The sequence below is a fragment of the Megalopta genalis genome, chromosome 15 (assembly GCF_051020955.1).
Source record: "Megalopta genalis isolate 19385.01 chromosome 15, iyMegGena1_principal, whole genome shotgun sequence".
Taxonomy (NCBI): domain Eukaryota; kingdom Metazoa; phylum Arthropoda; class Insecta; order Hymenoptera; family Halictidae; genus Megalopta; species Megalopta genalis.
This window is the reverse complement of record NC_135027.1, coordinates 1733167-1757440: the sequence shown is the minus strand read 5'-3', so window position 1 is coordinate 1757440 and position 24274 is coordinate 1733167. Positions and strand designations below refer to the sequence as shown.

Sequence of the window (24274 nt, the reverse complement as noted above, 5' to 3'; positions counted from 1 at the left end):
ATTTCATCCGACCGTCGAGCATCGGCTAGGAGTGCTTATTTCGTCTGACATTGCTTTGATCAACCGTGGACAGCCGCGTATCAGCGAGAGTTTCGATATGCACGGCTGCGTGGTAGCATAAAAACCAGATGTAGAAGCAAACGTTTCATTGATCTATTATGCAAGGTGTCTGAGGGGTGTGACTATTGCTCGGTCGCTTCCGATCCGCTGACTGTCATTGTCGATTGCAACACAGTGCTCGCGATGTCAGCCGAACCAGTCAGTTCCCGAAGATATCCTGTTCGACACTGGGGTCTAAACGTTGCAATGGCATCAATAAGGTAAGGAGAGAGAGCAAACTATTCCTTGGCAAGTGCGTCAAACGCAGCACCGGGAGCATTATCGCAAACTGGATTTCCAATATTTGATGGCACTTAGATAACTCGAAAATGATCCTTCGATTTCCGATTTAGCGACGCAACTTCTGCTAGATAATTGCCGTCGTTCTTATTAATTATAATTATAATTATAATAATAGTAATAACAATCGCTATTTTACGCTTTCAAAAATCGAAATCTCTTCTTCTGTTGCCCGGTTTAATGTCGCATCCACTGCCAGATAGCCGACGTGGCAATTATCGAATCCTGCTTCATAAATTATAATAGTTTCCGCTCGTAATTTAGGCCGTGACTGTAGCTTTTTAGGCGTTTTTCTAGGCGTCATTTGAAAAATCACATTCTTCGCGAAGAAATGACGTACGCGACATCGTCGAAAATGCTCGTACAGTCACGTTCTTAGTCCCGTTTCTCACGAAAATGCTTTTCTAACGCGATGCGCGTTTCTTCGCGTTCCTCGGTCGGGTTTATCGCTGACCGAAGCCCCGTCAGCTTCAAATAAAACGAAGTCACGGACAAAGAGAAGTCATTGATCTCCTCCGCTCGCACGCTGAATTAGTTCGCAAAGGGTTAAAGATATAAAACTTGATTCAATGCTTTACATCGATGTGTTATTACTAATAGAGGTTTTCTACACGCTCAGTTACGGGATACTTGCACGCACGGTACACGAAGTTTCGATGTTCGCTTGCAGATACATCAGTGATTACTTTCCCGGTACACTCACACTTTATCGAGAGTTTGTTGTCTCAGTAAGGTAAAATATGACATCGCGGTGCTGAGAACCTGAAACAAATGATTCAACCGTTAGAGAGACTCATTGAACCCACGAATTTTGTGCATTTATGAGAGAAATTAATTGATCAAATGTAAAATTTCGAAAACGTTGAAACATATTATGAAATATATTTATTTTTAGTGGAATCGCGTTACTGGAATCTTATTAAAATTATGCAGGTGAACAAATAAACGAAGATGTAGCTACTCGTGCGACCACATAGCGTCCACTCATTGTGCCTTTTACATAAATAATATTGAAAGCGGCGCGTGAAGACAATTTTTCTTACCCGAGTGAACGTTTCTAACGATACCGGGAAAAAACCGCTAGCTGTGACGCAACAATGTTGGTTCGCCCGTAAAATCATGAATAATATGTTCTTCCGCAGAATTCTGCCAAGTCTGTTCATTGGCAACTTCGGCCACGGTCCGGACAGTATCGCTTTGCTGACGTTCAGGCTTTGACGTATTATGCCATCGCAACTGTACGTGAACATCAAGAGTTGCACCAGTGTACCGAACAAATTTAGGAACAGACCGACGCTACGAGATGGAGGCGTATCTGCCTGCAGAAATTTTAATCAAATCAGAAAACGACATTCGTAAGTTACCGTTTCGTCATCGTTCTATTATACAGGGTGTCCCAGAAATGTCTCGCAATCCGAAAGTAGGGGATTCCTAAGGTCATTTGAAGCAACTTTTTCCTTAGCGAAAATGCAATTCGCGGCTTCGTTTACGTGTTATTAACGAAAAACAGTGACCAATCAGAGGCGAGATCATTCGGCGCGAGACGGCCGAGCCAATGAGCGGAACTGGGCTCCGTGCACTCGTTGGCTGGGCCGCCGCGCGCCAGCCGAGCTCGCCTCTTATTGGTCAGTGCTTTTCGTTAATAACTCGTAAACGAAGCCTCGGAGAAAATTTTCGCAAACGAAAAAGTTGCTTCAAATGACCTCAGGAACCTCCCATTTCCGGATTGCGAGACATTTTCGGGACACTTACTTTGCATAAATACTATGGGATCATTAGGAACGTTTGATTAGACGTTCCACAGAGTTAGACATTTATAAATCGATGCAGTTAGTAAATTAACATCTGCAGAGATACAACAATTGTTCGTAATGCAATTGTCTCAGCTTTGACACTTGAAATCTTATCCATAAAACATTATTGTGACCTATCATTTTATACAGCATAGCAAAAACAATCATCCAGAGCGATTTCGGAAAATGTTTTAGAACGTAATAAATTCGAAAACGTATTGTCGTTAAGCGAAGTATAATATCCAGTTGCCACCGTACGAATTCGTCAAGTTTAAGTAGACATTTTTAGTAGTTGAAAGTGTTCTTCCTTTGATTTGCTCAGTTTCGTCGACTAACAAGCGGTTGCTTACCAAAAACAGCTGGTATCCCACGAGGCACATAATCAAGCTCAGAAACAGCATCTGCCCGAGTATGATCCTTGTAAATATATTCTCAATGTGTTTACAGTATTCGATAAGCGCCTGATGTTGTCGAACGCAATTCGCCAACATCGCTTGATAGGTTCTCGCGTATCTGGTTAAGCTTTCGTTGCTGTCGGCTTCCACCTCGACGATGCTGTTCAAATTATTCAGCCTGTGTTGCAGTATGCGAAATTGACTAGCTACTTGCAGGTTCAAGAGGCAGAAGAAATTATCGAAAGAAATATAACAGATACCGACGTGATACACGCACAGGATCTGCGAGAAAGTCAATGCTGTCATCGATGTTGCATTCGATAAATACAAGAAACAATACCTGCATCGTGAACAGCGCCTCGAAGTATGGCGACTTCTCCACGGGAAAACTGACCCACATGTTGAACGGTAAAATCCTGTCGGTTTCGTTTTTTCCGATATTTTCTGGAACGTCGGTACCACGTTTTTATTGGCGCACGATCTAATCTCGAGGACCGTTTCCGCAAGTGTTACTTGAATTTTTGTCGTTTTATCGAAGGTGTTTCGAAATTACATCACGAGCGCGCGAAGTTTTACAGCGTTTTTCGCAGCGCGGACAAGCATGCAGAAATGGAAAAATATAATTTTCTGGAGAGACACCGTCTATTTAAATTTTGATTGAAATTATTGCCCAGTTTGTTTTACGAACGACGTAATATTTATTATTGGAGTTACATTTCGCAGAAATACGGTCGAACGTGCAAATTAATTTTTACTAAGACGTTCGTAATGGCAATAATAGTAATGTTTATACTTTTAATGGGATGAACCTTTCGTTATGCAATACAAGAATACGATAATATAGTATAGTAATATAGTATAGTAATATAGCGACCAGGAAAAAGATAAATGTTATAACAAATGATGCATACATGATATGACATTTAGAATCAAACTAAAAAAAAAATTGATAATTTTAGTAAGAGTTGGATCCAGTTACCTACTAGTGGTGTCACCATGTATCCAGCACAAGTGCCCTGGGTGCAAAAGCTAAGTGTAATGACGAAAATTCCGGATATCCTTCTGCAATTGTCCAGAATCATGGATTCCTCAAAGTCGTAGTTCGAATGCCAGAAATTCTTTTGCGTGTATCGGACTAGTTCAAAGAATTCCATTCGATTCGTATACAAAACGGCGATCTTAAATAACACGATCATGAGGTATGAAATGTTGCACATAATGAAAACGCAGTCCTAGAAAAATGCAACAATCACAGTTAAAACTGCACGCGCACAGCCCAGGTGCAATTATTTCAAATCGAAGATTAACTAAAATTAGAATCCGTCGCCTGAAGTTTAGGACCACTTCTTAAGTGCCTCAAAACTCACGAATAGGTGATGCAACGCAATAATGCGATAACAACGGCTTAGAAAAGTTTTCGGAAGTGCATACTCACGCCAACGTTCCCCCAGGAGAAATAGATATCTCTGAACGCGACGCACGTGATGATGCACATCGCGTTGATCGTGTAGATAAGCGCCGCGTTTCTTCGTCGTTGTTCGGCCTGATCGGCCGCGAGCCATATGCCAACAAATTTCATCAACAGGCATGTCCAGTCGATCGAAATGTCTCTACTCTGTATCAGCCGCATGACTGACTTCGAATACCGAGAAACATTTGTTCCCGTATTCGGCAGGAGCTTTTCTATTGATTTCCTCGGTGTCAGCTGGGCCCTGATGACACTCGAACGCTATTTCTACCTGTCAACCCGTCCACTTATCGATTCTTTTTAACTTCAAACACGTTATCTTCCGCTCTTCGCACCTTCCGTCACGCATGAAACGCGCCCCGAAGTTACCTGTCGAAAGTGTATTATTCATGGTCCAAACACCTGTTACGTTCCGAACAGTATTTTACATTTTATTTTTCTTTCCATCGGCTGCGAACCGGGTCGATAATATATCCGGGAGCTTCCCAGTCGTTCCTGGAAAGTCTTCAGTGAAGTTAGTGTACTCTCTTTGGTTTTTTCGCACGGATCATTGTCACTATAACGCGTTCTACCGTTAATATTACACGCTATTCAGTCAGAGAACTGAGATACCGAGAATAGCCTAAATACCTGGCCCGGAAAACAATGCGAGTTCTCATCGTACAAGTATGTCACGTACAAGTCATCGCGCTATAATTGATAATATAATAATATATTCATCTGTATTTGATGACGCAACGCGCAAGTAAGTGATCTTCATCTTCTCTTTTTCCAGCACGTCTTCCATTAATATTATACTGCGAGCAATCATTTGGGGACGAATAGTAGTAAATAAAAGTTTCTAAACAGAACGTAGAAATAATGAACATAATAATATTGTTAAATTTCTTTTTAAATTCTCACTCATTTTTAGTATGATCGTCGCATTGCTCTCCCAAATTCATAAAATCCTCTGGTCACTCATGAATTGTCAACTCCGCACATTTACGATTGAACTGATCACGATTATTGCAGCAGAATGTATTCAAATTGTTGGTTTTCATGAGGGAAAATGATTGAGACGAGAAATCTGTTTCATTCCACCGGACTTTTATCTTGAAAATACAGTGATAATAAAAGTTATCATGATGTTAATACTTGTATCGAAAATATCTATTTGTTCATGTAGAATACTATTGAAAGATAGGGGTCACATATCGTTTACTATATTTATTAGGTATTTCGTTGATTTCGTGAGTTATCAGCGTTTCCCTTCAGTCATCATTGCATAGGTCGTCTTATCGTTACATCGTTGTAACTCCGTGGTAGTTATCAGCGTAGATATCAACGTTTTACATTCTGTAAGATTGTTTAAAAATTATTTTAATGCAATTTTAATGTCGCGCGATATATCAATAAATGTACGATCTTCTGCTAATTATTACCTCTATGGTAGTTCTATCAATGCCCATGGATACTAATTTTCATGGCAGCTTCCTGCTCCATGAAATGAATTGCAATTCACGTGCGTACGGGTAATTAGGATTCCGATGACTGCTTCAGCAGAGTGAAGTAAGACACTGCGGTACTGACGAGCTGCAAAACACAATATTGTCATGATCGAATTGTCTCGGAAATAAATGCTTCTATTAACAAATGTGGCATAGCTCGATAACTATTTCATTATGCAGTTGACTGCATCATTCGAAAAAGTAAACATAATACAGTCTATTCGTTTCATTACTACACCGTGGATACTCGTGCAAATTTTCATTTTCACAGGACACTTTACGAAAATTAAAAATAGAGAAAGGTTTCCTCAGTCAACGATAAGATTGCTCGTTCCAAAAATAGAAAAATTCTATCAGACCTCGTTAATTTATATTTCTTCCATCTTAAAAATCCGCACGTGGCGTGAATGCATAAAAATCCGCATGGATAGATGTTTCCAAATCGAATAACCATAATCAGCTACCTTAGTAGAGGTCTCCAAGGACACAGGAAAGAATCCACCAGCAGTTAACTGACAGGGTTTCTGTGATCTCAGTATGATCATGTGTACGTCTCTTCTCAGCATTCTGCCGGATCTATTCGTCGACAAAGCGGGCCACAAAGTTGCGTATACCACCGGTCCAATGTTCATGCTTTCAGTGATCAATGAGCCGCAGGAATGAGTAATCAGTACCAATTGAAATAGAATACCACCTACATAGCACATGAAACACATCCGTCGTTCAATAGTTACATCACCCTGAAAAGATCATTCGGTATGGAGATTAGGGAATTCATCAAATCGTCTGTATGAACTTCATCAGTTTGCATCGAATACGTTACTATTACCTTCCACCAGAGCATTGAAAATCAATTAGAATTCAGAGTAGCTAGATTATCCTTGAAAAATTCATTGTTTCGTTAGAGTTCGTGCAAGATTTCCTAACAATTTCGTTATCCTGTGATCCGTGTAATATTTCACAGAAGATTCTACAGGATGTCCCAAAATTATGGTATTTCCAGGAAATTAGAGATTCCTGAAGTCACTCGAAGCAACTTTTTCCTTTACAAAAATCTTCTCCGAGGCATCGTTAACGAGTTATTAACGAAAAACAGTGACCTATCAGAGGCGAGCTCGGCAGGCGCGCGGTGGCCATGCCAACAAGTGCGCGAACCACAGTTCGGCTTTATTGGCTGGGCCGCCTAGCGCCAAGCGAGTTCGCCCCTGATTGGTCAGTGTTTTTCGTTAATAATTCGTTAACGGTGCCTCGGAGAAAATTTTTGTAAAGGAAAAAGTTGCTTCGAATCGCCTCAGGAACCCATCATTTCCCGGAAATATCGTAATTTTAGGTCATCGCAAATACTAGTACAGTGGAACCTCGACTCTCCGGATCTCCAATATTTAGAATTCTTTACGGTTCGTACAAGTTTGTCATGAAATCTGCACGATCTAAGGCGAGACATATGCAAAACGATTTACTGTAAGAATTATTATATACAATTAATATATATTTCGACTTACTAGAAGCGCCTGATACAAGCTCAAACAAGTTCCCACACTGAATACCAACACATACGATAAAATATTCAATGAAAAGACAGCCTCCGATCTGTTGCAGTACTCGATAAGCGCTTGATGCTGTCGAATATATTCCTTCAGGTCTTTGTAACATTTATCAGCGTAATCAGACTGTCCGATCAGTTTGCTGCTAGTGTCGAACAAATTCGAAAACCTGTGTTGCAGTATTTGGAACTGACAGGCTACGTGTGTGTTGACGAGGATCAGAAAGTTGTCGAGAGATATAAAGGTCACGCCGACTTGCAGACAACACAATGCCTGTGAATGTACGCGATGATTTCTTAGCTTAAGAAGGCTGTTAGATCAATAAATGTATTACACTAATGTGCAAGGAACAATTCAGACATTTTTATCGCTAAACCTACCGAGCTCTAAAAGCGATTAACATGTGCTGCCATGTAAGCATAATAGAATCGAATTTTGTCTAGACCTTTTGCCATCGTTGTTGCAACGTAAGCTTGATTGAATAGGATTAATTGGATCGAATTCGGTGATTTTGAAAATTATATCGCGATCGGCAACGCGTTTGACAACCGTCTCCTAGGATTTCACGCGAACGTTTCAACATTCTCCTCTTAATTTTTACTAACGAATGTTCCTCTTCTACAGACGGATACGTGCAATACCTGCATGACGAATAGAATTTCAAAATACGGCGTGTCGTACATACTGTGGCCCAGAACCGGCCACATCCTAATCGGAAGCGCTCTTACTGATGCGTTTCCCGAGACGGTCTCTAGAATGCACGTGAGAAGAATCAAGATCGTAAAGGTGCAACAAGCATGATACAGCATAGGTGACGATAAGCAATTGTAAATCGATCGATACGAGTGCTATTTCGCAGTGTAAACGTCCTAAAAAAAATCGCGAGATCGTCTTGAATTTCGTCATCTAGAAAGAATGACGCAGAACACTACGATTCCTACTCGTTCGCGTTTAATTCCGTTCACTCACCATAAATTGGTATACACGTGTAACCAAGCACAATGCATACCATACAGCTGCACGTGATCGCGACGACATAAGTGAAAGATTTTCTGGTCGACTCTATGTACACCTCCTCGTCTTCGTCGTACTCGATGTCCCAGAAATTCGCTCTCATGTACATCGCTAACTTCATAAATCTCGGTTTGTTCAGGCACAACAGGACGTGCTTCAAGCACCCGACGGAGGTAATTAGAAAGCTAGCAGTTATATAAAGGACATACTGGAATTGGACAAATATTAACAATGCAATGCTGCCTAAATTTTCATGTAATCGATCACTAAATAGAGTGGTAATGATCATTGGCTTGTGAACGAACGCGGAATCTCTGGTGAACTGGAGCTGTGCATCTTTGTTTCCTTTTATCGTCAAAATTCAGCATAATTTCGGCACTTTTTCTGGATCAAATCGCGTTACGCAATTTTCAAAATCTCTTAAACCTTGACCGGTGTGCTGAGGTCACGGGGATCATGACCCCAACAGTGTCACAGCAAAAGCTTAATTTTTCCCGTTTCCGGTACTTTGCGCGATAAAAATAAAACACAATGGATCGTTTATTCGAAATTAGATCTCATCTTGTTGCACTTTCAATTTGGGCATGATCGCAGTATACTGATCAGTTCTCGGAAAATGTTCGTCGACATCGAATGCATTTCGCTCAGAGTTTTCGTTCGGAGGAAACAAATCGGTCCGCAGAAATTAAATTTCTGAATTTCAGGAAGTGTCCAATCACGAAGATTTCCAAACGAACGCGGAACTAACACGGAACCGTTCGGGACCTGTTTCGATAGGCGACGATCGCGACTTGCGAAACGGTTGCACTCACGTCGATGTCGTCCAAGCTGTGATAAATGTCGGAGAGGTCGATGTACACGCCGAAGAACAGCATGACGAACGTGTAGGCCACGGTGAGCGTTCTCAGTCTCCTCTCCCAATCGGTGTTCGCCATCCAACATCCTGAACACTTCATAAGGAAACACGACACGGGAATGGAAATGTCTTTTTTCCTCATAGGGATTTCTAAGCGAAGACCAGAGCTGCGGCAAAGTTTCAATCGACCGTCGAGCATCGGCCAGGAGTGCTTATTTCGTCTGACATTGCTTTGATCAACCGTGGACAGCCGCGTATCAGCGAGAGCTTCGATATGCACGGCTGCGTGATAGCATAAAAACCAGATGAAGAAGCAAACGTTCCATTGATCTATTATGCAAGGTGTCTAAGGGGTGTGACTATTCCTCGGCCCCTTCCGATCCGCCGACTGTCAGTGTCTATTGGAACAGAGTGCTAACGATGTGGGAGTAGTAGTCAGCTCTCGATAGAATTCTGATCGACAATGTTGCCCGAAGATCGAGATTGCATCGCGAAGGTAAGGAGAGAGTTGCGAAGTTTTTCTTGGCAAGTGCGTCGAGTGCAGCGCCGAAATGATTAGCGCGAATTGCATTTTAATTACTTCCTTCGCATCGGAATGATCGTCCGGTTTATATAAATTTGCGACGAAATAACGTGCGCCGGTTAATTATATCAAATAAACGTGAAATAAATACCGTAAGTACCATAAACACCATAAATACTATACTCGTATAGCGGTACCATACTTAATAAATGATATTTGCGCCTTGAAATTAATAATCGAGCAGGAATAGAACATTATTCTTTTCGAATGAGACGATCATTTCGATGGAAATAATTTATGCAAATAGAACGAACATTTCGATACTGAGTGAGGTATAATTTTGTAAAACAAAATTCACAACTCGAAAATGTTTCTGTGCTTTCCGTTTTAGCGTCGCGTCTTCTGCTGGGCAATGAACGCGCGAAGAAACGAACGAATGAAGGAACAAAGAAGTCAGGATTTTACAGTGGAAGTATTTTATTATATATATAATTAATATACATATATATAAATATATGTCTCACTTATATCCCTATATATATGTATATCGGCTTTATCATTTTCTTTGAGAAAATACATATACTTATTCGCAACTCATTAATTCTCGTGGGACACGATTCAGGGCTTCGGTCGCCTCGATCGTAAAAGTCTCGAACAGACAATGGTTGTACCGGGCGGTGGGTTGGGTGGGGGGTGGAGGGACAGAGAATGATCGAAAATGATAATTTATTGCTACTTCCACAGACAGGCGAACGTTTCGTTTTCTTTTTCTCCGTTTTCTTCGTGTTCTCATTTTCTCCCGTTCTGCTTGTTTATTTTACTTTTTTAGTCGCTTTGTTCGTTTCTTTTCTTTTATCTTTTTTTTTTGTTTTTCTTTTCTTTTTATTCGGTTGGACGAAAACGTTGGAGGCCGACCGACACTGAATTGCCGACACACAACAATTGTTCTGGCGCTCTACGCGCGAAACGTGGTACAACAAACGAAGAACTACCTCCCGCAGTGCTTACGTATTGGAGCCTTAAGTGTACCATTATCGTTTACAGTGAATCAAATCGGGTGGTGATTGGGAGAGGTGGGGGTAGGGAGCGGTTTAGTTTTCTTGCGGCGGGGGAGGAGGGGGGCGGGGACAAGAGGCGTCGACATTGGTAACGCGTTCACATTTTTCCGGCTTCCTCCGCTTTGGTACGTACACCGTTGATACAATAGTAAAACACTTATCAATTTCATTTGCATACATGTCCTTACCTAGTATGTTTCTATTATTTCATTGTTAGTCGGATAATGCCGTTTATCCACATAACACGTGTAACCATCAAAGCAACAGAAAACGTTAACTGAAACGTGTCCGTGTTCGCCGGTGAGTCGGGCACGGGCCCATCTTTCGATCTCGGTCGCTAGTTTTAAAGGTTCGTTTTTTTTTATCGAGGATTCTTACATTAATGTCATTACACGGGGTATCGATATTCTCGGATACAGTTTCCTCCCGCCTAATTAGAAGCTGAAGCGTTTCCACATCGGCAGGCTCGTTCTGTCGATCCTTGAACCGGCCTCTGTTCGCAGCTCGCGATCGTATTCTCGCGCCAATTACGTTTTTTCTTTCCCGTTTCTTCACGCGGCTCCTTTCTTCTCCCGATTTCTGACAACTGATTTCGCCGGAAGCAAACGCGCGCGCGCCTAGTGCAATCAATGCAAATTACAATTTCCTTCGGCTCTCTTCGGCGATCGTTGCTCGAACGACGTCGTCGATCGCCACATTGCAGCGGATCGTTGATCGATCGTCTAGTCTAAGTTGTTGGAAAGCGACCCGTTGCGACTATGCTCTAAAATTTGTGGGTGTCGCTACTTTACAGGTTTGCACGCTTGCGCGCGTGTATCGAATGTATTGCACTCGGAAAAAAAGGAAGAGACGAGAGCGGTAGTTGAGTTTTCGTGTGTGATGCGTTCCATTTGGATTGTATTTTTCTCCTTGTGCTGTCGTTCTCAGTTCTCGTACCTTTTGCCATGCCGGAGGCCCAAAACGCGGAGCAAAATTATGTTTATGCTGTTTTGGAAACGGTCGTGTTCGGTGCGTTTTTTTGTGTGATCGCTGTTGACTCGTCGCTGTCGTTCAAATTCTCGGATTTTGAAATGTTACTAGAAACATCGACGGATACATTTAAACAAATTTTGCAAGAAATGATTCACCAAAGTGTCGGCGTGTTCTGTAAAATCGAAACTGGCACGTTTCGCTTTCAATTGATTTCTTTATTATTTATTGAAAGTATGTATATTTTTATATTTCAGGACACGAACGTAAGAAATTAGTAAAATATTTGAAATATTTCATTCAAATGAACATTTGACTTATTCGAACGAACTTCGAAGTTTCTAATTGCACTCGTATCTTTCAGATTTTAATTCGCCCTCGACCTGCTGCGAGCAAATTGCAGTTCGGCTTTGGTCTGATAAGTGAAACTCGGCTATAGTTCGGCAAGTAGAAGGTCCGTTTTTAGTCAGACAAGTGGTGCACAAGTCGTCTGCAACAGGTGGAGTGTACCAGACTATAAGAAACTATGTTCTCCAAAGAATCAATGATTTGTTTGACAGATAAACCTGATTTGTGAAATCTTCTTTCAGTTGTTTTGTTAAGTTGCACTGTTATCGTTCACTTTCTTCAAAACCGTTCTACCGAGACAATGAAATTTCATAAACATTAACTTTAACATACATCATAAATATTTGAAAACAAATTACTTCGAAACGTTACTCGATGAATAAAAAACCGTCCACGAAATTCTGCAATTTTACATCGCGACGAATAGAAACAAATATCCTGCGAATTCGTCTTGAGTTTACAAAACCAGAAAGAGACTCGATTTGTGACTGTAATTTCCTTAGAAATTCGCGTGCGTATTTTATCAAACGATTAGAAAAATATTTGACGATCGCACAGGACAAAGTAAAAGTTTTCCCGCAAAGTAACGGACTGCTGACAACAGGTGTTCGCAATAAATTACATTGTAACAATCTAGCCGAGATTGTACCGGCGTAATAGGTATGAATTTCGCAGGTGTGCACAATGGAAACCCGGCAAACCGTTCGAAAGCAACGCATCGATTTCCATAAAAGTTCGTAAAGGCCGATCGCGAGCAACAAATTCGACTTCGTTCGGAAAACAACGTAATCGATCAAATCACCGTTCGATCCTGATCGGCGTTACATGTCTCTTAATCGTCCGTAGAGACCGTGAACAGAATCGCGTAATTCAGAGAGCGTAATTCACGCGTGGTACGCCGTGTGTCCGTGTCGGTGTGAGTCGGTGTACGTGTGCGCCCTCGATTATTAATCAATCAATTCGGAAATCATCTACTTAGACGTAACGCGTTCGAACGAACCGCCGGTTCGTTCTGCTCTTTTCCCGACGACAACGATAATAAATTACGCTTAAAAGTGTTCGCCTTAAATCTTTATCGAATATTACGTATTATATTGCTGTGTACAATAATCCGGGAACGGCTACGTTCCCGGCAAGTTCGCGAACGCCGTGAATTTTGTGCCGTTCCGAAATCCGCGTACAATGTGCGAAGAGATTCAAAGATCGATGATACGGGCTCCTTAGATCCTGAATCGCCTAGATTAACGGCGGGGCACCGCGGTGCCTCGGATTAGAAAATCTCTGAACGTGTATCGATAACTGCAACGAGCTTGTCGACTTTTGTGCAACGTTTTTTTTTGTGTCTTTCAGACGAACGGATGTCATCGATGTGTGCGGCGTGTCTACACGCGGAAGGTCGGTTGCCTCGATGACCGAAGATGTAACAACGCGTCGAGACGCTGTTGTTGCACGTGAACATCGTGAACCGAAATACGGTTTGTCATATTCTAGGGCATTTGTAAGCTGTAACAATCATTGCGAGCGCAGCCCTCGTTGTATCAGCCATCGAAGAGCTTTCGTGCTCCGAACCTTCAGTTTTCGCTGGAACGCGCAAATAATCTGAATAGCAAGCGAGTTCACCAAGCATTTTCGTATCTTGCTATGCAAGGACCGTGTCTGTTCCCTTTGGACAATGAACAGTTTTGTTTCTCGTATACCAGCAACGATTTCTCCCTTCTTCGAAATTAATAGCCGTCGCGACCAGGCCGCGGATCTTTATGCGACGTCAGAATTGTCGGCGAAAGTGACTCGGAAGCTTGCATTCTTTCTGCAATCATTTTGCTAGGTCGAAAGCAGCACAGCGTCGTTATTTAACCTTTGCACTCGAGTGGTTCGACGAAATCGTTATACAGTGTTACAAAGTAATTTTTACATTGTCACGTTCGTTTATATTCGAGAGACTGTTAAAACGATACCTGTTGTACGAGTTACAAGACTCGATTTCAAATGCATAAACTGCGTTAACGCGTGCGAAATAGAAATAAGATCTGAGAAACTCATTTAGAATTGAAATGGCTTCGAGTACAAAGGGTTAAATGTGTTTAACCTCGCCGCTGATTCGAGCTGCGGACGCTAATTCTCGTCGTAAAGTGCATAAAATCCGCAGCCTGCTCGCAACGAACGCGTTACACGTCGAACAATGATATAAATCTTTCGACCATAATTTTCTCCCCGGATGCTTGTTGTTCCTGTATACGGCATTTTCACTCACCCCCGAGAATCGTGAATAAACCAAGTGATCACGGAAACGAACATGATATTTACAATGTCGGACCGAAACGTAAACCGCGTGAACAACTATCTTTACTGTACAAAGACCGTCGTGTTGGTCTCTCGGTTATTATCACAAACATGAAAAACACGAAGTTCGTTAAATCAACGTTCGGCTCTTAAACTTATTGTTGTTGTTGTTTTTACAATCGATATTTCAATGTTGTCGGTTGTGTGTGTGTGTATTGTGCACGTATAAATAACAGAGTGGGCAATACCAAGTGCGGCGCGCGTAACAGAACAAGGATCGGAATGCTGAGTCGTCGGATCGTAAACGATCCGTTCGTGTTTACGTTTCATTTGCGAGCCAATCGAGAATCGCCGACATTCTCCCCGTTAACGTATATATTCTTCCCGAAGAGATAACATTCTCGCCAACTTCGTTTCTACGTTCTCACTTCGATAATCCTTTGCGCCGCGTGCTTAACGCGCGGCGCGTATAAACAATATGTAGACAGTAATGTCTCTCTAATTGACGCCCAGATCGCGCACAGAAGTGGTCGATTTGGGAAGAGGAGGTTCGATTATTCGAGCCTCACGGTTTATTTTTATAGTTATAAATTATAATATATAACTTAATATATATACTATATATAAATAATATATATAATATATATAATTAATAATTATATTTATTAGTATTATATATATTATATATATATAATACTAATTAGTATTATATTATATTATATTATATTATTATTATTATATTATTATATATATATATATAATAATAATATATAAACAATTATAGAAACGAGCCGCAAGGCTCGAATAATCGTGTCTCCTCTTCCGAAATTATCCATTTTTGTGGACATTCTGAGCGTCGGTAAGGGAGACATCACTGTACTCGGTTCAAACACAATTCAACAATCGCAACGACTAGTCAGAATTCTCGCAGAAAACAGGTTGCACAGGTAACAGATACGTGGCTTCTTAATCTAACATTTTACGCTCGTCGCACTGCAATTTATAACGGAACACGAGAGCGTTCACCGAGAATTCACGCGATTCTCGTGATTTTTTTTGTTTAATTCTACGCCCGTTTCGAATCAAATTGTATTTGCTGCTACGAATTTCTAATAAATTCTTGTAAACGACGTGTTTCGTAAACGCGCGCTTTCGAACCATCGCGCCGCGATTTCTTCGACAATTCCGTTCATTTAAGCACTCGTTCGTCCTCGATCCGCGATGAAACGAGACGATTTTCGTTTCTTGCGAGAATCGAATTTTTTCGATTTAGAAATTCGCAACGAAATTCATATTTCGCAGTTTGCAACGAGAGAGAGAAACGCACGAAACGGACACCGCACCGCCACGGAAACGCATTATGGATCATTCGGATCTAATCCGGCAGACGGATTGGTCCAGCAATGGCGTCCGATTTATGCGCTTATCCTATCGTTGATAGCGAAGAGGAACGGACGAGCATTCTAAAAGAAATCGCCGGCCACGTTGTAAGATCGAAGAACACCGGATCACATTGATCGATCCGATCGTTCATCCATCGAATTGCACGCGCATCACCGCCGCAGAGTCGCGACGTTTCTCGTCGTTGATCAACGCGTCTTCTTATTACAATATTTAATAAAGCTTCGACCCAGCTTGACTCCGCGAGAAAAGTAAGTGAGAGATTATGCGAACGGATGTGGTGGTGTGCGATAGAATCGAACATAGTGATCTTTCTTTTTTACGGAGTTCGTAATAAATACGTGTGTGTGTGTATAGTACGATATACGAAATGATTAATCGCCCTCTCAACGTCGCTTCGCAAACTTCATAGTTCGCGCGCATACTCTTCTCTAAATCTAGCTCGACACGTGGACACCATTTGGATTTAACATTTGGGAGTGTATCTCGGCCATCTCGGCGATCGAGAGACGACGTCTCGCGAGCGAATTGGATCGTCGGGCATTCCAATGCGAACCAATCGATTTGCTATCGCGCGCGAATCAACGTAGGCGCGCGACCCGAGCTTTCGCGACTCGGACTCGGTTCGCGAGTTCTCGAATTAACGACAGCGATCGTTTGTCGTGATCAGGATGGTTTAGCGGTGCAATAACGCGTGTCCCGATAAGTACGAGCGATCCGATAATACTCGAAACGAACGTGCGTTAAAGCAGAGTGCGTTCGCGTAATGAGATTTAACCTAACGCCGAAGGTTTGTTGCACATGCGAGCCGATAACGGTGCTTTCGAGAGCCTAATCAAGCTGTTACGGGTTCGGCGAGGGAGAGAGCAATCGTTGTCGCGCGTCCACGATCGAACGATCAAATAAAAATAGAAATCACCGCAGAACAGTACAACGATATTTAATCGCATCAAGAACCTCTTCGTGAGAGCTTCGTAGATCGTTGAATCATTTTCGACGTGAATAATTATAAGCGTTCGCTGGGCAGATAATTAAGCGGTCTCTGGTCGTAGAGGAGATCGCGATACAGTCCCAATGCCGAATAATCTACTTTAGAATCACTCTGTACACCTGTATGAAAATAATTTGTCAAAAGTATCCCTCTCTCGTACAATTATAGTATGCGTGTGTTGCTGTAAAAAAAGTGGCCTGGCGAACTCTAAGCATCACGCAGAGACAACAGTCGACAACTACGAGAGTTTTACAATGTTCCTATTTTCTTTTTATACACGAGTAATTACGAGAGCGTTAGAAAGGTCCTAACAGTGCCAAGTATCCGTCGTTTTGTAAAGAGTATTTAATGGTAACACGCGAAATACAAAAATATTTCCATACGCCAACGATATTATTCGCGTAGCGCTTGTGTACCGGGTAAACGGTGAATAACATCGTTGCCAAGTGATATTCACAATATTTGAAATATCAAAATAGCTCGAGATATCTACTACTGATAATATTGTTTGCCAAAGTATCGAAGTATCAAGATGACCGACAAATCCTTACCTAAGTTATTCACAAATCTTATCGATTACGTTTTAAAACACCGGGGCAGGGGCGGGGTCGTGGGGTCGTGGGGTTCGTTCGACGTAGACGTTCCATACAGAGCGACCCGAACACGGAGCCAAAGAATTCAGAGCTGCATGATAATTAGAAACACGTACAAAAAGTCTTTCAGGTTAATAGAAGTCAACGTGAACCGGCCGTGTCGTGTCGAATAGACAAACCACGATTCGATCCGTTCTGAATATACAAGAATAAAGATTATACTTATAATATAAATGTATCTCAATACGTAAGTTCCATTTTATAAACATACAAATTATGCTTAAGATTACACATATATATATATATATTTATTATTCATATATTTATACATACATATATTTACGTGTATATATATATGTATATGTATTTATATGTATTTATATATATATTCTTTTTATAGATAGTATTTACAATGTAATATTTCCATATAATCTTTATATCCGGTAAAGAGAGACTTTATGTAAAAACAATTACAAATGTAACTGATAAATTGGAACAGAGCTTGCCATCCGTTCAAGGAGGCCGGGGGGGATGAAGCCCCCCCCCCCTCCGCTACGTGTGGTAACAGCGAAGATTATACAAGTTACAGTATCAATTAACAACAGTCAGTTAATAAGAATCAGTATAATAGTAACAAAATTGATTAGACTCTAGAAACTCTGATCATCGAACAGATGCATTCAACGATTTCGTTATTCTAACCCCTATAGTTTCACCTTAGACTATGCTCCCCCCTCGATACGGGATCTCGAGATTAATCGAAACCGAACTAATTTCGTTTTGATCCGATCGATTCTACGCGCCAGCGTTAATTAGAAAATCATAGCGGATCTCAATTTAATAGACGAACCGATAAGATAAGTTTCATCATTTGCGACTGATAGTTGGGAATATGGTGACCGATCGTATCTACGACTACATCATAAATCGATCACTATAATTTCTAGAAATCGGTATTCAACAACTCGCGACAAATCGCCGCGAGAACAGAAGCAAAAAATTCCTTTCGCCGACCGACCGACGAATTAACGAAAAGAAGCGGAACAAAAGCTGTGCTCCGACTGTATCATAAATCGATCACTATAATTTCTAGAAATCGGTATTCAACAACTCGCGACAAATGGTCGCGAGAATAGAAGCAAAAAATTCCTTTCGCCGACCGGCGAATTAACGAAAAGAAACGGAACAAAAGAGCTGTGCTCCGACTATATTATAAATCGATCACTATAATTTCTAGAAATCGGTATTCAACAACTCGCGACAAATCTCCGCGCGAATAGAAACAAAAAATTCCTTTCGCCGACCGACTGGCTAATTAACAAAAAGAAACGGAACAAAAGAGCTGTGCTCCGACTATATCATCAAATTTTACTATAATTTCTAGAAATCGGTATTCAACAGACGCGCGACAAATGGCCGCGAGAATAGAAGCAAGAAATTCCTTTCGCGTCCGATCGGCCAATTAACGAAAAGAAACGGAACAAAAGAGCTGTCCAGATCCCGATCGAATTCTTCCCTACTCACTCGGTTATCCCATAAATGCGTAAAACTACTTGTCCGCGTCCCGCCCGCTTGATACACCGTTAAAAAAAGGACCGTTCGCTCGTTAGAGAGCCACCAGGCGTATTAACCGAATCGTTTTCGTGGATCTTCCTGAGCATCATCCAGACCTCCAATTTTCCGGGGCCCTCGGTTCGGTGCCACTCTGTACAAACCGACCGTGCCGTGTACATTCTATTGCCGGACAATGCGAGGGCCTTTCCAACAACAGTGATTCTTTCGTTCCCCTTTCTTTCTCTTTCGGCTGTGCGTAGGAAAATGATCGGTGAGAACGATGAACGGCGAACGATCACGCTCCGTTCGCACCGACGACAAATCAATGAGACGTGAGGTTTCCCGCTGAGACAACGAATAAAGACTGGAGGTAACGGCGGTGTATATATATGTATATACATATATGTATAATTACAACATCGCAACGATATACATACTTACATATACAATAAGTTTACATGTTTACATAGAGACAGCGGATAGACGTTTAGTTTTCTGTGTAATATCTATATGTACATATATATTTCATATATATATATAATTTATAAATATATATATACATATAATAGATATATATATAAACATTGCAATCGTAATCGTGTAATCTTAAATGCTTAGTCACGTTTAGTGCGTATACAGTCGCTCTTTTCTCGAGATTTCGTAATATCCCCTCAACGTGGGCCCTCCGTTCGACGAGTTTCCCGTGCCAACGATACATGTAATTCACATACGTAATGTTGCTCTCGCGTGGCCCTAAACGGTGTCCTTGTCCACGCCTACGAAAAAAAAAGAAAAAAGAAAAACGTCACGCAACAATCACGCCGGCGTCTCGTCGTTGAGCCACAATAGATATGAATAAAGGTGTATCCTCGCGACCGTCTCTCTACACAGTTACGCCTCGCGTGTGTTTTGTTCGTTACATCTAACATCCTTGTCTCTCGCCACGTATAAAAACCTTACGAAAATAGTTGCTCTATCATAAAATCCCGCGGCTCCACGCAACGTGCCACATCTTGTTGCACACGGTGTCTCGGTCCACCGCGAGACTCGTTCCGTTCGCGTTCACGCGACCGGTCGCGACTCGCCCGTAACGGGGTCGCCGTTGACCCGGCGCGTCGACTTCGCCGGAAATCGAGCGAGGACGGGACCCAGCTTGGTCGTCGCCGACGGCCGGTCCCGTGGCGCGCGCGATTCTCGCGGACAACGATCCATTGCCGATCGACGGAGCGCCGCCCTCTGGCAATCGAGGGGGGCGCGCTGCGTAAAATTCCCGATAAAAGTCTCGTAGAAGGTCGCCGGAACTCTCGACGGTCCCGTCAGCATGGAACGGAACGAGCGTCGGGCCCCGTTCGCCTCCGGTCGGTCGTCGAACGGCTCGGCGGAAGGTGAAGGTTTGGCCAACCAAGTCTGCGACTGCGTCACGCTCGGCAAGTTTAATCGGAGGGCAATCCAGCTAGGATGGATCTTAGTCGGAGTGGATCTGGGTCGAGTGGACGTTGGTCAGCTGTCGCGTGCTTGGCACCTCGACGGCTGAACGGTAGGAGGATCCAGTTGGGTGGGAACGTCCCCGCCGGCCGCTGCGGCCAATGGCGGAGCGCCGCGTCGCGGGGCGTGGCTGTTCGGGTCGCGCGACCTCGTCTCGCGCAAGCGTATCGACTGTTTCGCCGGCCTCTCGGCCCGCGGACTTTGCTCCGGCATCGCGGAGGAACGCATTCCTTCCCTGCGTCTAAGGCAGAGTCTGCTCGGTAGGCCCTTTGACGGGTCCACCGGCAGGCCCAGGACGAAACGCTACCTTCTGTCCGCTGATGTCCACTCTTAGCACGCTTCGGACATTCCGCTTCCAGTCTTGGCGGACCAAACCAGACGCCCCGCGTTGCTCTTTCGAAGCGAACGCGTCCGCCGTTCCCAAGGGCCCCGGCTGGCCAAGATCGAGGACCGATCGGCGGCGCTCGGTGTCGCGCTCAATTGTCATGCAAGGCGAGGTTGTTCCATGCCGAGGGGTCGGTCGTGGTGGCGACTGTCGCGGGAATGATCGCCGCGTGGTCTCGCCCTACGACTCGGTCGAAGAGCTCCGGCTCTAAAAAAAGGTCCGCGCGCTGAGGCACGGGTCGTGGCAAACGCTCGCGTTGGACGAGGATCGAGGCCCCGTCGCCCTCGCCGAGCCGAGAGCGTAAAACGGCGGTCTCGTCGTCGACCAGGCGGCCACCGAGTACACAATCATGGTCTCTGAACTAGCTCGTGACAGGAGTCTGCCCTCCCGGAGCGTAAAAGGTCGTTATTGTCGCCAGTGACCGCGTTAATTCGTCGCACATGCAATCGATTGAGTATAATTCGAGACAAAACGGTAAGTCGGTCACTTCCGCCTTTCTCCGGGGAACGGTGGGCAAGCTAGAGATGGTGACGTGGTGTGGGAGGAAAGGGACCAGAAGAGAAGGAGGAGGAGGAGGAGAGGGAGGAGACTGGGGTGATCAGGGACGGACGGTGATGGGAACTGGAAGGACGAGGGAGGCAACGTTGATAACGCGGCAAAGACGAGAGCGCGAGAATCGTTAAATCTGTCTTGCTTGGTGGATCGGTCTCGATAGGACCGTCCATTGTTCTCTGGTGTTGTCTTAGTATATAATAATCTCGATAAGAATTGTTATATAGGCGTACGTAATATGTATGGCACCTTAAGAAATCCCAAAAAGACTAGATCGTCTAACGTTCCGATAAGAAAATATATATGTGTATATATACCTGTTCGAGCCGACCGTGCTAAGATAAGTACAAGTAGAATACCTATTTAATCCTGTTTCATTCGTGTGCGGAGGTAACGTTTAATCGAACGGTTCGATCTCTCTGTCTTGCGCACTCTGTCTCTCCCCCAGTCGTTCTCTCTCTCTCTCTCTCACTCTCTCTCTCTATCTCTCTCTCGCTCCCACGCTCTCTGGCCTGCTAGCTCTCCGACACGCTGGCAACATGCTACGCCGATAGTGTGTGAAGGTAACGGTTAGGTGTTATGCAATTACTGTCACTGAACTCGCAGCATGCAACGCACGGGGATTAGCCGGCGTGTTAGGTAATCCTAAGGACCGAAAAACGTGATCGGCTCGAGATCGTATCGCCGTTCGCTGATCGGCGGAGATTCCTCTCTTCTCGAGCGAGACTCCTCATCTTCTTTCGGGCGGTTCCTCATCTCGGGCGCGACACCCGTCCCATTGGAATCGGCGCGCGGGCGTCGCGCGCGGCCAGCTGCTCCGGATTAATTACACCCGCGGCGCGTCGCCGGGCGCAGCTTAATTGCGTCTCGTGGCAGTGTGCGTGCGTGTACCGTCGAGAGACAACAAGATGCACGGGACCACCCGCCGCCCGCGGCCGATCCCCAAAACCCTGGATCAGCGCACCCTACCCCGCTGCCGACCGAATCGCGCCTCGAACTCGCCGCTGTCACGCATCAACGCTAATTACAAGCTGGCGAACTCGGTCCCTTCGTTCCCTTGTGGATTCCTTAGAAATCTAAAAAGACGATCGTGGAAAAGAAGGAGGAAGCCTCCGAAAGTATCCGGCAGCCTCGGAGCCCCGTCCGGTCGGCGGGCGGCGTCCATGGGAGACGTCCGGATATGTCGGAGCAAGGGATCCATGACAACGGCGAGACAAGAGCCGGAAGCTTGCTCCCCCCCCCCCTCCTACAGATCTGGCATCGTTTTTTTTCCCGCCTCGGTTTTCCGTTCTGCTTAACAAAATACATTATCGCGCGGTGAAAATACAAAATGACGGATCCAAATCGTGAAACTCGTGTGTCCGTGTGTCTGTGTCTGTACATATGTCTCTCTGTGTGTCGCTGTTCTCCTGCTGTCTGGACTGCGTGTACGTGTGTTCCAGTGTAGTAGGTGTCCGTCTGTTTGTTTGTTGGTTGGTTTGTTTCTTTGTTTGTTTGTTTCCATCGCGTCGTCGACAAACAAGGGTCACCGACCGATCGCCGGCCCCGAGCGAACAAATAGCCAGGTCGTTTTCGTGTTGAAAAAATCGGGCGTCGGCCGTTCCGTTCCGGTGTTCCGTCGAATCGGCGACATCCTCCGGTCCGAGCGACAATCGGTTGCGATGCCGAACACGACATCTTGGCGTGACCATGAGCCTCGGACCGGCCTCGGTTTTGAAAGCCGCCGGTGGGCAGCCAGCCTCGGAAATAGCCGAACATCAAAATCTCTTCTCCGTACGGTGGGACCAACGGATCGCCTAGACGCCGGTGTGGTTGAATATGTAGGAGACGTTGCTGTCCTGGTGGACCGGCGGCCCGTGGCAGGCCCGCCTCGTCGACGAGTTGTTGTTGTTCACGTAGTAGGAGGACTTCCTCATGCTGGTCGAGGAGGACATGATCGCCACCGTCTCGTAGTACCTGATCTTGCCGCAGCAGCGGCCGCTCTTCATGATCGCGACGAAGCCGCGCCGGTACTTCTTGTTGAAGAACGCGTACAGGATCGGGTTGATGCAGGAGTTACTGGCGCCCAGCCATTGCGCGATCGGCGTGGCGATCGGCAGGATCTCGTCCTCCCGGTCAGCCGAGTCCCCGCCGAGCTTGATCACCGCGAAGATCACGTACAGAGGCAGCCAGGACAGAACGAACAGGATCACGACAACCACCAGCATCTTCACCACCTTCACCTTCGACTTCTGCTGTATCCTCTCCATCTGCGCGTCCTTCGTGTCCGTCGGGATGTTCCGCCGCCACACCTTGATCCAGATCAGTATGTAGCAGACGGAGATCAGAATCGTGGGCAGCACGTAGCACAGGGTCAGGTTGCCGATCAGGAAGAACAGGGTGCCGTCCGCCGGATGCGGCCACACCTCCAGGCACAGTCTCAGGTCTGGATCGTCGTCGTAGATCGCCACCAGGTCGAAGAACAACAGCCACGGCGAGGTCGTCGTCAACGCGATGAACCAGATCACCACGATCATCATGCGGGCTCGCTTCTTCGTGATCTGACACTTCAGCGGCCACCAGATTGCCAGGAACCTGGAAACCGAGGGACGGGTGTTAGTATACGGTAGCGAGAATTTTCGGGTTATTTCAGGGAGCTCTGGTTGGTTTAATTAAGCTGTTGCAACCTTTTCGAGAGGTGTGCAAGTGATGTAATTGTTAGACTGTGGATCTTTAGGCAAAATTGAGTTTGTCTAGATCGAGTGCGACAGTCTAAGGTTAATTGGTAGTTTGGTTTCTTTTTTAATAGCTTGTCTAATAGGTTGGAAATAATGCAACAGCATTCTTTGAAAGTGTTATTATCTTTTTACTGTTATTATATTTATACTGTGTAAAATAGATTTTTATTAAATATGTGATTTAATAAGTATGTATTTTTCTTAAGCAATTAAAGCTGGTTTCGACGAGTATACTCGTCAATGTGGGAAGAGGAGACGCGATTGTTCGAGCCTCGAGACTCCTTTTTATAGTTACCGATTGTCGACAGCTATAAAAACGTGCTGCAAGGTTATTTAATAATCGTATCTCCTCTTCCCAAATTGTCCATTTTTGTATATAACCTGAGCGTCAATTAGGGAGAATTTACCGTAGATGATAGAACTCGGCGAAGCGTTTCATTTAATCAAATTGTAATCGAA

The 24274-nt window shown here is 44.2% G+C and overlaps 3 protein-coding genes across 4 annotated transcripts in view; all 3 read right to left on the bottom strand.

Annotated features, from left to right (window-relative positions):
• Positions 1–964: 964 nt before the first annotated feature.
• LOC117229354 (odorant receptor 10-like) lies at positions 965–5377 on the bottom strand. Of its 2 annotated transcripts, XM_076526573.1 has the most exons (7): positions 4686–4986; positions 4023–4611; positions 3567–3819; positions 2928–3031; positions 2543–2869; positions 1443–1718; positions 965–1161 (listed from the first exon to the last, which is right to left on the bottom strand). In XM_076526573.1, exons 2-7 carry the CDS (start codon positions 4215–4217, stop codon positions 1099–1101), a joined length of 1218 nt encoding a protein of 405 aa, XP_076382688.1. In that variant the 5' UTR covers positions 4218–4611; positions 4686–4986; the 3' UTR covers positions 965–1098. The 2 variants fall into 2 exon arrangements, with proteins under 2 accessions (XP_076382688.1, XP_076382689.1); XM_076526574.1 differs by lacking the exon at positions 1443–1718 and having other exon boundaries at positions 4686–5377.
• On the bottom strand, positions 5124–9474 carry LOC117229353 (odorant receptor 13a-like). The gene is made up of 7 exons (XM_033485791.2): positions 8916–9474; positions 8059–8311; positions 7731–7840; positions 7048–7362; positions 6010–6285; positions 5480–5630; positions 5124–5393 (listed from the first exon to the last, which is right to left on the bottom strand). Exons 1-6 carry the CDS (start codon positions 9156–9158, stop codon positions 5574–5576), a joined length of 1254 nt encoding a protein of 417 aa, XP_033341682.2. The 5' UTR covers positions 9159–9474; the 3' UTR covers positions 5124–5393; positions 5480–5573.
• A 467-nt stretch (positions 9475–9941) lies between these two features.
• The window catches only part of SIFR (SIFamide receptor), a 110598-nt gene continuing 96265 nt past the window's right edge, over positions 9942–24274 (bottom strand). The window contains exon 3 of the mRNA XM_033485731.2: positions 9942–23672. Within this exon, the coding sequence (XP_033341622.1) occupies positions 22895–23672 (778 nt within the window). The 3' untranslated portion in view covers positions 9942–22894. The remainder of the gene's footprint in view (positions 23673–24274) is intronic.

What these genes read in the sequence shown, in the direction of transcription:
- LOC117229354 (XM_076526573.1), bottom strand. Translation starts at nt 4,217, where the DNA reads ATGCGGCTGATACAGAGTAGAGACATTTCGATCGACTGGACATGCCTG. An exon ending in TGGGATACCAGCTGTTTTTG is followed by an intron (nt 1,719 to 2,542) that starts GTAAGCAACCGC and finishes AAATTTCTGCAG; the next exon opens with GCAGATACGCCTCCATCTCG. An exon ending in CGTTAGAAACGTTCACTCGG is followed by an intron (nt 1,162 to 1,442) that starts GTAAGAAAAATT and finishes CATTTGTTTCAG; the next exon opens with GTTCTCAGCACCGCGATGTC.
- LOC117229353 (XM_033485791.2), bottom strand. Translation starts at nt 9,158, where the DNA reads ATGCTCGACGGTCGATTGAAACTTTGCCGCAGCTCTGGTCTTCGCTTA. An exon ending in GCTTGTATCAGGCGCTTCTA is followed by an intron (nt 6,286 to 7,047) that starts GTAAGTCGAAAT and finishes TGATCTTTTCAG; the next exon opens with GGTGATGTAACTATTGAACG. An exon ending in CCTTGGAGACCTCTACTAAG is followed by an intron (nt 5,631 to 6,009) that starts GTAGCTGATTAT and finishes TGTGTTTTGCAG; the next exon opens with CTCGTCAGTACCGCAGTGTC.